General features: G+C 50.7%; 1 protein-coding gene across 1 annotated transcript in view; it reads right to left on the reverse strand.

Annotated features, from left to right (window-relative positions):
- LOC138349857 (deoxycytidylate deaminase-like) overlaps window positions 1–8,269 on the reverse strand; it is a 27,855-nt gene extending 19,586 nt beyond the window's left edge. The window contains exon 1 of the mRNA XM_069329386.1: window positions 8,183–8,269. Coding sequence (XP_069185487.1) covers window positions 8,183–8,233 — 51 coding nt within the window. The 5' untranslated portion in view covers window positions 8,234–8,269. The remainder of the gene's footprint in view (window positions 1–8,182) is intronic.
- Between the last annotated feature and the right edge of the window lie 10,108 nt (window positions 8,270–18,377).

The raw sequence follows: 18,377 nt of genomic DNA on the forward strand, positions 1-18,377 counted from the left end.
TGTCGCTGCATTGCCGTCTGCTCAACCCCCTCCTTCCCGGGAGGGGGTTGCGCAGACGGTAGCAATGAAGCACCCCCGGCCTGACCAACCAAGCAGCAACCCAAGGACCCCTCCGGAAAACAATAGACCCAAACATGATCCAAAAGGAGGAGCCTGCAGCAAACGAACAACCTACCACTAGGATCAAACAAGGCAGAAAAAACACGGGTGCCGGAGGAGAGCTGGAAACTCCCCGACCCGACCCCCAGAGATCAACGCCAACAGAAAAAGGAAACCTTTAAAACAAAACAAAAACACACCACAACCAAAGGGATCATGACATACTGAGGAGAAGAAAACAGACTACCCGGGCCAACAGCCAGGACGGCATCGGAAGTGCAAGAGCAGGCCAGAGGTGAAACAATGCCCAAGACAACAAGCGGAACACAGCAAAAGGAACAGTAACACCGAATGCAAGCTGGAGCGGCCCTGCCAGCACCACCCAAGATGAGGCACCAGAATGCGGCATCAGACGACAGTCCCGGAACAATCCCTAAGAGAAAGACAAGACAACCCTATCAGAGACCGAAGAACCTTTCACAGTGATAGGAAAATCGGAAGGACCGCCAGGAAACTACACACTGCTGCTGAGACAAAGCACGCAATTGGGAGACCAACAACGAAGCCACCAGTGCCCACACAAGTGACAAGAAACTAGACAAAAACCCGAGACACGAAGACTCGAGGGGAAGAAAAAACCAGCCTCCTACAGGGCTGGACCGATGCGCAAAAAGAGGTGGAGCCACGGGAAGACCTGCAAGATCGGAAAGCAAGTAAAGCAGCATCCCCAACCAAGGCTGGCAAAGAACCATTAGGAATGGCTGCCAGGGAACCAGGAACTCAATCCCAGTGAGCCGGAAAGGAACCCACCCCAGCGAGCAGACACGCCCCATCCGGGAGGAACTTCCCCCCCACGACCCTTGAAGAACCAACAAGGCCAAACACCGAAGAGCCAGGGCCCAGGCAGAGGCCAACGAGGAAAACGAGCACCACGAACTAAAGCGCGAGACGCAAAGCTAAAAACAACGACCCTACAACCCGAAGGAGCAGCGCAACCAGCTCCAGCAGGGAAGAACGATGCACACATCTCTGAGGTATACATGAGAACTACGCAGGACATGTTCTGCAGGAAAACAAAAATGTACGTTCCGGAAAAGGAACAAAGAAGAGCCGTAACCAAGACCGGAATCCTAGCGACCCCTGTCCCAATAAAAGGAACCAGTAGGGCAAGAGCAGTTGACCGGAAGTCCACAACCACCCGCAGACATTGCAACACAGAAACCTGCAGTGAGATACAAGGAAAAAGTGAAAGAACTCAGTACCAAAACTGAACACTGGGGTAGTCCAAAATCAGGGAACTGAACATGGACAGAGACCCACCCCAGCACCTAACATCAGTATAGTCAATAACCACCAACCAAGATATGCAACCATGTATAACATAGAGGGAGGAAAAACGGAAATAGGCAAGGAAAAGACCCGAAACACAGACCCAGTAGCAGCCGGTAACGCAATGTACATGACCAACCACATCGTGTGTTGTGGCCAGTCGCATCACCGGAAGTCAATAAATGTTCCAATAATATTGGAAGTATCGAAAAGTTCTGCGAACCAATGAGAACCGTGAGAAGCAAGCGCAAATGCACGGAGGCACATATGGCCCAAAGAGACCCCTGACCAAAGGACACACAGGGTTCCTGATACGAAGGGAACATTTACGCGACATAATCGTGAAAAGGAAGAAAGGGGAAAAAAGCACCCCCAGGAATGATGGAATCGACGGACCCGAAGAGACACAGAACCGTACCCGGGAAGGGGTAGACCTGAAACCAACACGAACGCAGAGGGGGAAGGAAAAACCCCACTCTGAGGAACTACAAGCCCCACTCTAAGGGTACAAAAACCCAAGCGAGGCAAAACGGGGCCTAGGCCACCTAGGCAACTGCTCCCCAACCCTGGGAACCTCTACGGCAGGACTTGGAGCCGATTCATCCCCCCAAAGCCCCTGCCCCACAAGAAAAAGACAGGGCAGCCATGCAAAACACTAAGGAAGGGAGCCCACTGGTCAGACCCATACGGCACGGCTGGAGGAACAGGCTCAAATTCCTCTCCGCCGCCATCCCGAAAGAGGAAAACCCCCGAGACCGCCCGAGTCTCAACCCAACCAGACCCTGCCCCAACCCTGAAACCCACTGACGGGTCAGAGCCGGAAGCAAAGGGAGGGAAGTATGCACAATAGAAGGGAAAGGACTGGACGGAGGAGCGGACGGAACCAGAGCTGAAGCAACTCCACCCCAAGTCTGGACCGTGATAACCAATGGGGCAATCTCGGGGCATCCAGGGCCGCAATAAACCTAGCGCGTTACAACAACCCAAACCTAGCATGCAACGCCGTAGCTGCCTGCACCCGCAAATCTTGATCAGTGGCTTGGATGAATGGAGTACGTACAGACAAAACACGTCACACGACTCTGGGTCAAGAGAATCATTGACCCAACAGGCAGCATGGTGGAGGCACAACCATTGAGTGTCACCCTGAGACAAAAGGACAGAGCAGCCTTCAAACTCGCAAGAAGCGAGGGGGGGACTCAGGGGTCACAGCCATCGGGCCATGTAGCCTCTGTGGGGTTTCTCAGGGCCCTTAGCCTTGGTTACACACCAAGGGAAGCCCAGGCAGGGTACTGTGAACCGGTGCCCAAGTCTACCAAACTTTTAAAAGCTGAAACCCCGGGATGTGTGTCCACTCACGGGGGCCAAGCGGGGAGTACCACCAAAACAGAAAAGATATATAATACCCCTAGAACAGCAAAGGGGAACCACAAAGGCAGACCCTCCCACCAGGCAAAAAACAAAAGCAAAAGAAAAAACCCGCAAGAGGACAACGTACCCAGGCAAAACAGAGCCGGCCCGCAGTTATTGGTGAAAAAACTTGCTGTGCAGTACCCCGTGCCCCTACCAGTGCCGAAAACTACCTCCTACCCAGAGATAAACAAGGGCAACAAAACCCCAGCTGACTTCAAGGGCGGCCAAGTACCGAGCAGTAAAGGACACAGCAGAGGTCATTCCCAAGGTGACTTGTGGAAGGTGGCCCCCAAGGGCAGTACTTACAGGGCACCTAAGGAAGAGAGCCCTAGGCGCATGCAGCCCAAGTACCGTGGAATATTTCTCCTGGCTCACACCTGGCTCACACACCACCTGAAGAGACAGCCCACACCACAAAGCACAGAACTGAAACAAAACCGGAGCCAGAGGCACCCGACCGGCCAGTAATCACATCGGCCAAGAACTGCTGGTTGGATCGCCAGCGCGGAGGGTCTGGGTCTCCCCCTTCCCCCTCCCGGGGAGGGGAGGGTTGCGCACTTCCCCCTCCAGGGAAGGAGGGGGGTTGCGCAGATGGCGGCGCGGCAACACAATGACATCATGCTAGTTTGATCATTTTGTTTGGGGAGTTCTCGGCTTTCAGTAGCAATATTTTCACCAGAATATGGGTTTGTTTTGGGGCGCCTACCTTTCTGGATGCCTATCCCGGTCGATGGCAGACAAAGAATGCTCCCAACCACAGGGGGGGGGGGTTCTATAGGCCATTGCTCCTCGTGCCTCTCTGTGGGGGGCCAGGTTCTGGCTCGTGTTCCCGGTATGCAAGAACTCCAAGCACTATAACTGATGGCAGAAAGTTATACATATCCATTCAGCCTGGATAGCTCCGGGGAACCGCCGGGGTTCCCCCCAGAAAAAAGAAGCAAGAAGGTGGAAAATCTGACAGGTATTGGAAAATGATACTTTGCTCAAACTGGAAAAACCAGCATCTGATATAATGGAAACACCTCTTTTGGTAGGGCCTTGGTGGCTCCCTGTTGTTAGCTACCTGGATAGCTCTACCCAATTCAATCCATGCCAGGCCCTTGCAAGTCACTGTAAGCCTAACAGGGACATGGAGCTAAAACCTGGCCTCCTATATAAAGGAGCAAGGAGCTGAGGATGCAATATCACTCAGACCACGTAAAAGCCATCAGAAAAGTGAGACAATATAGACAATCAGCAAGGTAAACATAACATAGAAAACAACACACCAATACAAGCCACACAGTTATGAAGCAGTTCACACATTAATTGCACCTGGGTACCACCAGGTGGCTGCACACCTAGCTACTTCATCCCTCCACCCACAACAGATATCTCAGTCATTGAGCCACAAAGATGGAAAAACTGAAGCCCCTGAAAATGGAAAGGATCCACTAAAGAGATGAATTTTATTACTTTCAATGCTGGTGTTCTAGGATCCCTGTTGCTATATCACCTTGGAGAACAAAAAGTAAGGGGAACTCACCAGGGGTAGAGGAAAGCTGTAGACAGGAGCCACTGTAGGAGAGGATATTAATGACAATTAACCCAGTCCAAAGCCAAACGAGCCCAGCATGGACTAGGCAACTTCAATAAGTAACGCACTACTAGCACTCTGTAGGACTGCCAAAACATTCCAAATATCTCGAGCCAAATATCTACCCCAGGACATTTGAAAACATAGCAAACACAGCACCCCAAACTTACGAACATAATGAGCCCAAGGGTAGACAGGCTGGATAAACCTAATGACACTGCATATGACCCAAAATAAATGGACATTGGAGTAAGAAACCAGGGGTACTGGATCCACAGAGCATCCTCCCTACCCCCCCACACACACACACCACCACACAGAATTAATGGCAAACAGCTGCAACCAGACAACAAAAGATGCACTCCTGGCTGAACCAACCAAGCATCAATCACCTAAGAACCCCTTCAGAAACCACCTTATTCTTGTCCTGAAGAGAAGGAAAAGGCTGCAAATTAAAAAAAAAAAGAGAAACCAAGAGAACAAAAACTACTTTTAGTGAACATGAAACTCTCCAACCTGACAACCTTAAGTGAGGAAGCAAACAAAAAAAGCCATGAAAAAACAATCTCAGACTGAAGTGTTGACAGAAAACAGTGAAGTGGAAAAAAAAAACTTTGTCCGAAGACCGGTCGGAGCCGGGAGCTGGTCGGCCGAGCGGACAGCACACTGGACTTGTGATCCTGTGGTCCCGGGTTCGATCCTGGGCGCCGGCGAGAAACAATGGGCAGAGTTTCTTTCACCCTATGCCCCTGTTACCTAGCAGTAAAATAGGTACCTGGGTGTTAGTCAGCTGTCACGGGCTGCTTCCTGGGGGTGGAGGCCTGGTCGAGGACTGGGCCGTGGGGACACTAAAGCCCTGAAATCATCTCAAGATAACCTCAAGAAGATAAGACCAAGAAATGTCAGGAGTGTGAGCAGGCTAAAGGTTAAAATATGTCCAAGACAACTTAAGAAAAAGTGCCGATGAAATGACAACACACAATGCCAACAGCAGCAGCTACCAAGGTTGAAAGATACAAGGCATTGGTATTTGCATGAGCTGCTGATCCACAATCAAAACAAAACAAAAAGACTACAGGCAAAGAAACTGTGGATAATTCATGAAGACATAAAATTATGGTTGAGCCCCAAGCAACCTCAGACTGTTGCTGTGATCAAAGACATGAAGAGATCGGCCACTTACAAACCATATAAAGAGCGGTACACTAAGAGTCAGAAACTCCAGACATGTAGATCTGCGGAGAGTCTCAAACCATCGAAGAACATCTCCTGGCCTATCTGCTGAAAGAGGCAGAGCAGCCCTCAACAACATGGGTTGAGACAACAGACTAAAGGCATAAGCGTAGCTGGGTCAGCCATAAGATAAACTAGAAGAAAAGACCCTTCCAGAGACTGTTTTCAATCTGGACAGAATCTGCAGCATCAATTGAACCAGAGGGGATAGATAAAGAGACTCTCACCGAACCCAGTCCAGTGGAAATGAATCTAACACAAGAGCCTAGGGAAATGGGGCAGCATAAACCGAAAGTCCCCAGTTCCACACCAATGCAAAAGATCCATCTCTGGGCAACTAAATGTCTCACTAAGTCAACAAACAGATGCATTGTCATCAGTCCACTCTGTTGTGAAGTAACAAAAATGAGAGACCGTCCTGCAAAACTCTGCAAATCCCCTTTTGTGAATCAAATAACTTTGCAGGTAGCTCATCTCTTAGATGAGCTACCTGCAAAGTCCAGCTCCACAAAGGAAGCAACCAAAGCAACCTAACCTGCTTCATTTCAGACAATGAACCAATAGGATGCAGTCAGAGTGGAGCCAGACCACAGAGCCTGTCTGAAGATGAAAGCAACTGCTGAGTGGGCCAAACTGCCTCGTACTCATACACTGTGTTGTGTACTAGTGCAATGGATGCACCCACTGGCCATGAGCTGCTAAGTGAGTGGTCACAAACCTCAGCCAAGGTCTCGGTGAAAAAGTCGAGTGCCAGGGAAGACAGTTCAGAAAAACCAGAATAAGAAATTGGTGAGCCAGAATAGGAAACTGGTGAGCCAGAAGCCAACCGAGGGTCTTGTGTGCCTGCTCCGGATCATCCTGGCAGAAGTGAAAGGGGACTGAACTGAAGAAATGGGTACAGAGCGAGAAGCCAAACTTTGCTTAGGGAAAACACTACCAGGGAAAAGTTCAGACTCCCACACATCCACTTGAGTCATATAGGTATACAGTACCTCATGACACATAGGTAACCTCGAGACTCTCCACTACAAGCTTGAGATGCGCATCCAAGTGTAGCAGGGATACAGGCCAAAGGGAGAGGAAAGCCAACCAAGAATCTCAGATCAGGTACGAACCTGCAACTGAATCCTGGTTGATACTGATTGATGGGGTTCTGGGAGTTTTACTCCCCAAGCCCGGCTCAAGGCCAGGCTTAACTTGTGAGAGTTTGGTCCACTAGGCTGTTGCTTGCAGCGGCCTGCAGGCCCACATATCCACCACAGCCCGGTTGTCCGGCACTCCTTGGAGAAAATGATCTAGTTTTCTCTTGAAGTGTCCACGGTTGTTCCCGCAATATTTCCTATTCTCGCTGGGAGGATATTGAACAAGCATGGACCTCTGATGTTTATACAGTGTTCTCTGATTGTGCCTATGGCACCCCTGCTCTTCACTTTCACACTCTTCTCTGCTCTTCACATGTCAAAAACACACAAAAAAAAAAAAAAAAAACGGCCGACCAGAGGGAGGGAGGGATGCCGGGGAGCCTCTAGGTCTCACCCAGAAAATGGCGTTTCATTACATTCAACACTGGTTTTCTGGGGAAGGAGCCCCTGCGGCTCCCCGGAGCTAACTACCCACAGAGGAAAAACAGAGGGACTTACCCGGGAGCCGGTCACTGCTCACTCCTCAACTCAGAGTCGAGACAACTGGCTGCAGCCGCCGACTCAAAGCGACACAGGCCCGACTAGGCCCAGGAATGTTCACTAGATAACGAACAGCCAGGACCCTGTTTCGACCGCCAAAAGCCCCGTGCCTGAATGCCAGCCCACGACATGTTACCAAAGACGGCAGCCAGAGCAGTGAACTTACGAACGTCATGGGCACGGGGATAGACCGCAGGCTGGCTAGCCTTAATAACTTTGCGGACGACCTGGGAGACCCGCACCCGCGAACAGAGAAGAAGGGAAACCGGATCAACCCAAAGCGCATCCCCGGACACAGAAGCCGTAGCACGCAAATAACGGCGAAGAGCCGCAACCGGACACAAAACATGATGCACCCCCGGCCTGACCAACCAAGCATCAACAACCCAGGGACCCCTCCGGAAAGTAGCAGTCTCATTCTTCACCAGAAAAGGAGGAGACGGCTGCAAACGAACAAAACCATCGCGAAGACCGAAGGAGCAGAAAGCCCCTGCGCCGGAGGAGAGCATGAAGCTCCCCAACCCAGTATACAACTCCACAATAGTTTACAAACTCCTAGGTACCCATTTTCAGCTAGGTGAACAGAGGCATTAGGTGAATGGAAACATTCCCAACCCTTTTTGTCCCTCCTATGATTTAAACCCAGAATTCCCGATTGTGAGTTAAGAATGATCCCAACTGTACTGTGTTACACAGTGTGGTCGATTGGCCTTGTCAACAAAGTGGTGATTTTGTTTTATCAGCATTTATTGTTTTTTCTATTGGCACTTAACCAATTGTTACTAGCAGTGCCTCATATAATATTTTTGTATATACGTAGCCTGTTTACAATCAATAAGAAAGAACTTACTTGTGTAGCTGGGTCTTTACTTCGAAGAGCAGACAAAGCTGCCATAGCCATGAAATACTCCTCCCATTTTAAGTAGTCATCTCTTTGTTGTTGATAATCTCTGGAAAAGCAATACACTGTACAGTATACATGCTATACATGTGGCATAATATAATGCATTTTTATTATATTTTAGGGCAAAAGGTGATCCATGGGTTTAAGGTGCACTGTGGTGACCCAAGACACTGGTTTGATCCATGTCTTGATCCAAAGATTTTCTCATACATATTTAATATCATAGTGATTTTCTTATACTGTACGCATTTTAGGCAATTGACATAAGGAAAAATTATCTGCAGATTATTTATATTTTCAGTAAAGGTGCAAGTAACAGAAGCTTTGTTCAGATGCAAAAAGCATTTTGCGGGAATAACTAAATAGATATATATTTATGTCTTGGATGAGTGAAAAAACATTTAGAACAGTAATCAAAATGTTGTATAATAATCACAAATATAGTATATTAAATTTTTACATTTTACCATATCCAACATAATCAAAGTATATTATACAGTACAGTACCTGGAAGCCCCTGATGAATGGAAGGTATTGTTTAGTTTCTCATCATTTGGTTATCATTATGGTCATCTTCAAGACATTCCCAATCACCTGGGTCTGTATTTCTTGACAAGTCCAACTTTATTTCCTTTTGAGATGGTATAAACTGCCTAAATGAAAGCATAAATAGCATTATTTTTCAATACAATATATTTTAAATAAAAGCCAATTACTCTTCATTATTCACTTCTTGATACAGACATTCAAGCAATGTAGCATCTACTGACCTTTGTAATATGTTAGATGACAACCTCCCAAGCAAAAAATTGCTAGCTAACCTTTACATTATGACTCTGGCTATGATAATTATCTATGAATGGGCAAGTTTTGTTATACTGTAGTACTAAAGAAGAAGGCGTGCTAAATAGTAATGTTGTTAAAACTATAGATTTTATTTAATAGTGTTGTTGCTTTCTTTACCCTTCCGCTGCACTAGTGATATAGAGATGATTGTGGTAAATCTGACCACACTGTGTGAGTCATACATGGATGATTTAGAGTACTGCATAATATTCAGCTTTCTCAGGCCCCCAGTAAACACACTGTTTTTTAAAATATCACGGACACTGTTCTTGGGTGTGATGGCTTCAGTACTTAGTAAACAAACCTAGGGCAGCGCTTGCAGCATGAGCTAACAGCACCGGTGTTTGGCTTGTGTCCACAGTAATTCAATTTCTTTCTTTATTATGCACCCCATACCCATCCCATGGGCAGTGGTGTAAAGGGTTACAGAGGCACATACAGTAATCGGTTCTGGAACTGAACCCCCTAGTTTGTTTAGCTAAGCAAATAACAATATTTGATGCTAGTTACACAATTATTAATGTTATATATATATATATATATATATATATATATATATATATATATATATATATATATATATATATACTCGTACACATACTGTACTCAAATATACATGTACATATATATACAATTTAGGGGGCCTGGTAACCTGGTGGAAAGCGCGCAGGACTCATAATTCTGTGGTGTGGGTTCGATTCCCGCACTAGGCAGAAAAAATGGGCAAAGTTTCTTTCACCCTGAATGCCCCTGTTACCTAGTAGTAAATAGGTACCTGGGAGTTTGTCAGCTGTCACAGGCTGCTTCCTGGGGGGGGGGGGGGGGGGGGGGGGTGGGGGGGCCGGGGGGGGGGGGGGTGTGATGTGGAAAAAGAAGAAGAAGAAAAACCAGCGTTGAATGTAATGAAACGCCATTTTCTGGGTGAGTCCCGGAGGCTCCCCGGAGCTATCCCAGGCTGATATGCTAATGTCAGACTTTGGCATCAGTCATGTGTATGGAGTTCTTAGGCCTACCGGGGACCACGGCCAGAACCGGGCCCCCTCAGAGAGGCAAGGGGAGCAATGGCCTATAGAAGCCCCCGTGTAGTTGGAAGCATTCTATGTCTGCCATCGACCGGAACAGGCACCCAGAAAGGTAAGCGCCCCAAAACAAACCCCTATTCTGGTTAAAATTGCTACCTAAACCGAACTAGTGGATAGAACTCCCCAACCGAAAACAAGCAAACTAGTGTGACGTCACACACTGCCGCGCCGCTGTCTGCGCAGCTCCCCCCTCCCCGGGAGGGGGAAGGGGGAGCCCCAGACCCCCCGCGCCGGCTACCCACACCTCAGTTCTTGAGGCTGGATGTCAAAAACGCGAAAAACCGCCGACCGGAGGGAGGGAGGGATGCCGGGGAGCCTCCGGGACTCACCCAGAAAATGGCGTTTCATTACATTCAACGCTGGTTTTCTGGGGGGAGCCCCGTCGGCTCCCCGGAGCTAACTACCCACAGACAGAAAAAGAGGGACTTACCCGGGAGGCGGTCGTCGCTCACCCCTCAACTCGAAGCCGAGACAACTGGCTGCAACCGCCGACCCAAAGCAACACAGGCCCGACGAGGCCAGGGACATTCACAAGGTAACGAGCAGCCAGGACCCTGTTCGACCGCCAAAATCCCCGCGCCCGAATATCAGACCAAGACATATTCCCAAAGACGGCAGCAAGAGCCGCGAACTTACGAACGTCATGGGCACGGGGATAGACCGCAGGCTGGCTGGACCTAATAACCCTGCGGACGACCTGAGAGACCCGAACCCGCGAACAGGGAAGAAGGGAAACCGGATCAACCCACAGCGCGTCCCCGGACACAGAAGCTGTGGCGCGCAAATAACGGCGAAGCGCCGCAACCGGACACAAAACATGATGCACCCCCGGCCTGACCAACCAAGCATCAACCACCCATGGACCCCTCCGGAACGCAGCAGTCTCATTCTTCGCCAGAAAAGAAGGAGACGGCTGCAAACGAACAAAACTATCACCACGACCAAAAGAGCAGAAACCCCTGCGCCGGAGGAGAGCATGAAGCTCCCCTACCCGACCCCCAGAGGCCAAAGCCAACAAGAAAAGTGCCTTGGAAAAACAATCCTGGACCGAAGGGGCCACAACGAAACGAGGAGATGAAAGGAAAGCGAGCACTCTGTCCAAAGACCAGGACGGCTCAGGCGACGCATGAGCAGGCCGGAGGTGAAACAATGCACGAGACAGCTTGCGAAACGGCGCAGACGTAACATCGATACCGAAAGCAAGCTGAAGCGGCTCCGCCAGCGCCGCACGATACGAAGCGACAGTGTTAGGCATAAGATGACGGTCCTGAAACAACCACGAGAGGAAGGACAAGACCACCCGAACAGACAAGGAGCTAACACGACGAAGACGCAAAAAGAAACGGAAGGACCGCCAGGAAACTTCATACTGCCGCCGAGAAGAAGCCCTCAGGTGGGACACCAACAAGGAGGCCACCTGATCACCATAGAGATGATGATAGACTCGAGTCAAAAAAACCATACGCGAAGACTCGAGGAGAAGATCGAACCAGCTACGTGACGTACCGGCCCGATCTGCTGAAAGAGGCGGAGCCGCGGGAAAACCCTCGGGTTCGGACACCGAGCAACCAGCGCCTGAAACCAAGGCTGGGCCGGCCACCAAGGGGCCAGAAGGACAACTCTCCCCCGGTAAGTCTCTAAGCGAGTCAGGACCTGGAGCAACAGCCGAACCGGGGGAAAGAGGTACAGGAACCCCCACCTCGACCAGTCGAGCCGAAAGGCATCGACCCCGACGGCCTCGCAATCGGGGAAGGGCGCCGCATAAACGGGAAGACGCCGCGACCACGCCGACGCGAAGAGGTCCACTCGGGGCGCCCGAACGTCTGGCAAAGCCAACGGAAGGACTCGTCGTCGACCGTCCACTCCGTGGAGAGGGGAACGAAGCGAGACAGGGCGTCGGCCAAGACGTTGGACACGCCCCGTACGTGAACCGCCAGGAGAGCCAAACCCCGAGAACTCAGCAGACGAGTCACCCGAAGCGACCAACCCCAAAGAGACAAGGACCGCATCGAACCCCCGCGGTTCAGGCAATGAACCACCGGAGAGCAGTCCGAATGGAGCCGAATCGTCGATCCGCGGGCCACCCGAATCCTCCCCAGAGCAAACCACACTGCCGCGAACTCCCGCACCGTACTGTGAGCTCGACGGAAGGACGGATCCCAACGCCCCTGGCCGGCCTGGTGAGCACTGGTCACAAAACCCCAGCCGAGAGACGACGCATCCGTGTACACATCGAGCGAGGGCTCGGGTAGGCGCCAAGGCACTGAACCCCGAAAAACCCGAAGAGGAAGCCGGTGACGCAGCAACCGACGCAAGTCCCCCGGGGGTCGAACTCTGCGATCGCGAGAGAGGCGGAAGGGGGAACCCCGAAGGAACCAGAACAGCCGTCGAAGCCAAACCCGACCCGGCGGGTAGACCACCATCGCGAAGTTCAGGCTCCCGCACAGCCCCTCGAGCAACCGCCGGGTGACCCGAGGGCCCTCCAGAAACAGACGAAGGCGGGACCGCAGCCGCAGGAGAGACTCCGGAGGGAGAGACAAGGAGGCGGTTCGAGAGTCCCACACGAGACCCAGCCAAGTCCGAACCTGAGAGGGAACCAGATGGGACTTCCTCCAGTTCACCAAGAACCCGAACCCGGCGAGCTGGGAAAGAACCAAATCCCTGGCTAGCAAGCAAGCTGACTGGCTGGGAGCCCAAACCAGCCAGTCGTCGAGGTAGGCCAACACCCGAACACCTAGGAGACGCAAACGAGCCACCACAACCCGTGTAAGGCGTGTGAACACGCGAGGTGCCAGGTTCAACCCGAACGGGAGACAACGAAAGCGGTAACTCAGACGCCCCACTACAAAACCGAGCCAGTCCCTGAACCGCGGATGAATCGGGACATGCCAATAAGCGTCCCGGAGGTCCAGGGACACCATCCAAGCTCCCGGCTCCAAGAGGAGCCGAACCTGAGACAGCGTAGTCATCCGAAAGGAGGGGCAATGAACCCAGGGGTTCAGACGGGACAAGTCCAGAATGAACCGCAGGTCCGCGCAGTCCCGTTTCGGAACCGGAAACAGACGGGAAACCCATCTGAGGGACGACGTCGTTTCGACGACGCCCAAGCGTACCCACTCCAAGACGACTCGACAGAGCGCAGGGGAAGAAGCCTGCCCTGCCAGCCCCGACCCCCCAAAGGGGGGAGGGGCCACCCAACGCCACCGCAGGCCGCGAGACACGACCCGAAAGGCCCACGAATCGTGGGACCAGGCGCGGGCGAACAGCGCAAGCCGCCCCCCCATCGCCCCGTCAAAGGGGCAAACCGCGAAAGGGCCGGCGACCCTTACGAGACCCAGAACCCCGCACAGCGCGAACACCGCGCCGACCAGACGAGGGAGGGTCCGCAGGAGGAGCCAACCCCAAACCTGACACCAGAGGCCTACCACGACGAGAGGAACCCCGAGCCCTGGCACGACCTTTCCGGGAAGACCCACCCCGGGACCCCCGGAAAACCAACAAGTCCGACATCGGACGACAAGCCGCCGACGCAGCCTGAATAAACTGCGCCACGGCCGACTCCCCAAACAGGAGAGGACAAAAAGGTGAAGAACGCCTAAGAGCCAGAGCCCAAGCAGATTCCACGGAGGAACCCAGCACCGCCTGCCGACACGCGAGACGGGAAGCATAGAACAGGGAAACCGCATCCCGCAAAATCGGCGTGAACAGCTTCAACAAGGCAGCCGACGAACGCGCAGCCGAGGACAAGGTGCCGGACCCCGGGACGGACCCAAGCGTCCCCACATCCTCCACGAGCCAATCCGAAGACAGCTCCAGGAGGGAAAAGAACCGCAAGGCCGAACACAAAAGGCCCCGAGCGCGCAAGTCCTCCGCCACGAGCGCCGCCGAAAGGGAGGGAACCTGCACATGGAGCTGAATAACGCCCACATCGCGGGGAAGGGCAGGGGCAAACAAGCACTCATTCAGGTACTCAAGTTCACCCCCCAGGAAAACCTGAAGCACCGTGGAAGCTTCCCGCCACTCCAGCGTGCGGGAACGACAGAAGGAATGCCAGGAATCCAGACCAAACAAGGGGCAGTCTGCTAGCCAGGACGACTCCGGAACCTCGTAACGGAGCCAGAAAGGGAACGAAGTCCCAAACCTGAACGTGGACGGATCCATTTCCGAGGCATAATCCGGGTCACGCAGGAGGTAAGCTGCAAAGGCCGCTCGCACCACACCAGGTTGGATGCGATAAGCCGAAAACCTCCGGAAGGACGGAACCGACGTACCCGGGGGAACACGGAACCGTACCCGGGGAGGGGCCGACACCAAATCCAACTCGTACGCAGAGGGGGGAAAGAAAACCCCACTCCTTGTAACAATAAGCCCCGCTCAGTGGGAAGAAAAACCCAGGCGGGGTCCAGCGGGGCCCAAGGCCCCCAAGTCAGCCCCTCCCCAGCCTCGAGGTCCGTCACCACAGGACCCGAGGCCGAGTCCTCTCCCCAAGCCCCGACCCCACAAGACAAGGACGGAGCAGCCGGAAAAGCTGGAGGAAGGGGGGCCCACTGGTCAGACCCTGAAGCTTCGGCCGGGAGACAAGACTCGAATGCCTCTGCCGCCCCCCCGGAAGGGGCAACCCCCGAAGCTGCCCGAGTCTCGAGATCAAGTAACCCCTGCTCCGACCCCGAAACCCTCAGACGCTTCGGGGCCGGAAGCAGGGGCGGGGGACCAGAACGAACAGAAGGGGAAGGACGAGGAGGTGCGGACTGAACCAGGATCGAAGCGACCCCCACCCCCAAGTCCGGGTCTCGAAAAGCAAAGCGGGGCAGCCCCGGGGCATCCGGGGAAGCAACCAACCGAGCGCGTTGCAACAGACGAAACCTAGACTGCAACGCACGTGCCGCCTGTACCCGAATAGAATCATCAGAGGATTGGGTAAATTGAGTCACAAGCAAGCAGCAACACTCACAGGACTCAGGGTCGAAAGTATCACCGACCCAACAGGCAGCGTGGCAGAGGCAAAAACAATGAGGGTCACCCTGAGACAAGGGGACCGAGCAACCCTCAAACTCGCACACAGCGAGTGGGGACTCCGGGGTCACATCCATCGGACCCACGCGCCCCCTAGGGGATTCCCAGGGTCCTGAGCGTTTACTTTAAGAGGACTCGCGCTCAGGTAGTCCCAGGCAGGGTGCTGCAAACCGGCGCCCAAAACTACCAAGCAAACTTCTAAAGCTGAACCCCAGGGACGTGTACACTCACGGGGACCTAGCAGGGGGCGCCACCGAGGAGAACAGTGGAAGGGCAAAAACAAACTGAATAAAATGACAGAACCCCCCACCAGGCAAAAACAAAAAGAAAAACAAAACCCCGCAAGAGGACAGCGAACCCCAAGGAACAGAGCCGGCCGCGATGTCGGGAATACAAGCTGAGCAGCACCCTGCGCCCCTACCAGTGCAAACTGCCTCTTACCTGCCGGTAACAAGGGAGAACAGAACACCCAAGAGCCCAACAGGCGGCCGAAAAACCGAAAGGTAAAACGGACCAGCAGAGGCAGACCCCGAGGAGCCTGTGGAAGGTGGCCCCAAGCCCCAAGGGCAGTACTTACAGGGCACCTAGGGAAGGCAGCCCTAGGCGCATGCAGCCCGAGTACTGAAGATAACTCCTGGCTCTCGCACCCACAAAACTAACACCACACGCAAAGCACAGTGCAGTAGCGACACCGGAGCCAGAGCACACGACCATCGCCTATAGCATCAGCCTCAAGAACTGAGGTGTGGGTAGCCGGCGCGGGGGTCTGGGGCTCCCCCTTCCCCCTCCCGGGGAGGGGGGCTGCGCAGACAGCTTCCCCTCCCGGGGAGGGGGGAGCTGCGCAGACAGCGGCGCGGCAGTGTGTGACGTCACACTAGTTTGCTTGTTTTCGGTTGGGGAGTTCTATCCACTAGTTCGGTTTTAGGTAGCAATTTTAACCAGAATAGGGGTTTGTTTTGGGGCGCTTACCTTTCTGGGTGCCTGTTCCGGTCGATGGCAGACATAGAATGCTTCCAACTACACGGGGGCTTCTATAGGCCATTGCTCCCCTTGCCTCTCTGAGGGGGCCCGGTTCTGGCCGTGGTCCCCGGTAGGCCTAAGAACTCCATACACATGACTGATGCCAAAGTCTGACATTAGCATATCAGCCTGGGATAGCTCCGGGGAGCCGACGGGGCTCCCCCCAGAAAAAGTAGTTAGTAAAGAGTTGAGAGGCAGGCTGAAAGAGCAAAGCTCAACCCCCCAAACACAACTAGGTGAATACATATACATAAATAAATATAAATATATATATATATATATATATATTATATATATAATATATATATATATATATATATATATATATATATATATATATATATATACATACATATATATTACATACATACATACATACACACACATACATATACAATCACCTACACAAATACACACATCAATAATCTTTTGTATCTCAAGTGATTCCACAAAAGGCTCACAAAAGTCACTATACAAGGCACTTTAAATCTATGGTGAGTCACACAGTTACTAGTCTTGCTCCACACCCACCCAACTGGGCGGCAGCTTTACAGTCATGTGCATTACGAAATATGTAAGTAATTGCTACTTTTTTGCAATGATGGTATAGTACAATAGAATATCCTGACTGTGATGAAGACAATGCCCAATGTTCAGATACTAGTGAACACAATGCTGTTTATGATGTTAGCAGTGTAACACAGACAGCCACAGCACACTGCCATTCTTTGGTGCATCTACTTATCATGAAACAATCTCATGCTCATGTAGAAAATAGACTTGTGCAAAATTGTTCATATTCAGGGTTTAGTGACCAGGATGCTGATAATAATAGCAACATTGTGTCTAGAGTTAGTGATAGGAGCATTATACTGGAGGCATTATGTCAAGTCAGGTGACATCATCGGCTAACTAATATGTTGGTTAGCCGATGTTATATATTGGTTAGCCACAATATATATATATATATATATATATATATATATATATATATATATATATATATATATATATATATATATATATATATATATATATATATATGTCGTACCTAGTAGCCAGAACTCACTTCTCAGCCTACTATGCAAGGCCCAATTTGCCTAATAAGCCAAGTTTTCATGAATTAATGTTTTTTCGTCTACCTAACCTACCTAACCTGACCTAACCTAGCTTTTTTTGGCTACCTAACCTAACCTTACCTATATATATAGGTTAGGTTAGGTTAGGTAGGGTTGGTTAGGTTCGGTCATATATCTACGTTAATTTTAACTCCAATAAAAAAAATTGACCTCATACATAGTGAAATGGGTAGCTTTATCATTTCATAAGAAAAAAATTATAGTAAATAAATTAATTCAGGAAAACTTGGCTTATTAGGCAAATCGGGCCTTGAATAGTAGGCTGAGAAGTGAGTTCTGGCTACTAGGTACGACATATATATATATATATATATATATATATATATATTAGTATATTTTGGTAGCTGTCTTTCCTGTAGACATATATTATTAAATATGACCGAAAAAGTAAGATTAATAATTCTAACACGAATTTTCTCAATCTTTCGTACATTACGCTTCACTGTTGGAGGTAAATCAAAAATCACTTCTCCAAAATTCATTTTTATTTCTAGTCTGACGCGACACGGGCGCGTTTCGTAAAACTTATTACATTTTCAAAGACTTCACAAATACACAACTGATTAGAACTTACGTATCTCTGATTTTATATCTACATTTGAGTGAGGTGGGAGGGGTGATGTGGCATTAACACAAGACAGAACAAGAGGGGATATTAATAGGGTATTAAAAGTATCAACACAAGACAGAACAGAAACAATGGGTATTGAATAGAAGTGTTTGTAGAAAGCCTATTGGTCCATATTTCTTGATGCTTCTATATTGGAGCGGAGTCTTGAGGTGGGTAGAATATAGTTGTGCAATAATTGGCTGTTGATTGCTGGTGTTGACTTCTTGATGTGTAGTGCCTCGCAAACGTCAAGCCGCCTGCTATCACTGTATCTATCGATGATTTCTGTGTTGTTTACTAGGATTTCTCTGGCGATGGTTTGGTTATGGGAAGAGATTATATGTTCCTTAATGGAGCCCTGTTGCTTATGCATCGTTAAACGCCTAGAAAGAGATGTTGTTGTCTTGCCTATATACTGGGTTTTTGGAGCT

This window comes from Procambarus clarkii, chromosome 22, assembly GCF_040958095.1.
Source record: "Procambarus clarkii isolate CNS0578487 chromosome 22, FALCON_Pclarkii_2.0, whole genome shotgun sequence".
NCBI classification, from domain to species: Eukaryota; Metazoa; Arthropoda; class Malacostraca; order Decapoda; family Cambaridae; genus Procambarus; species Procambarus clarkii.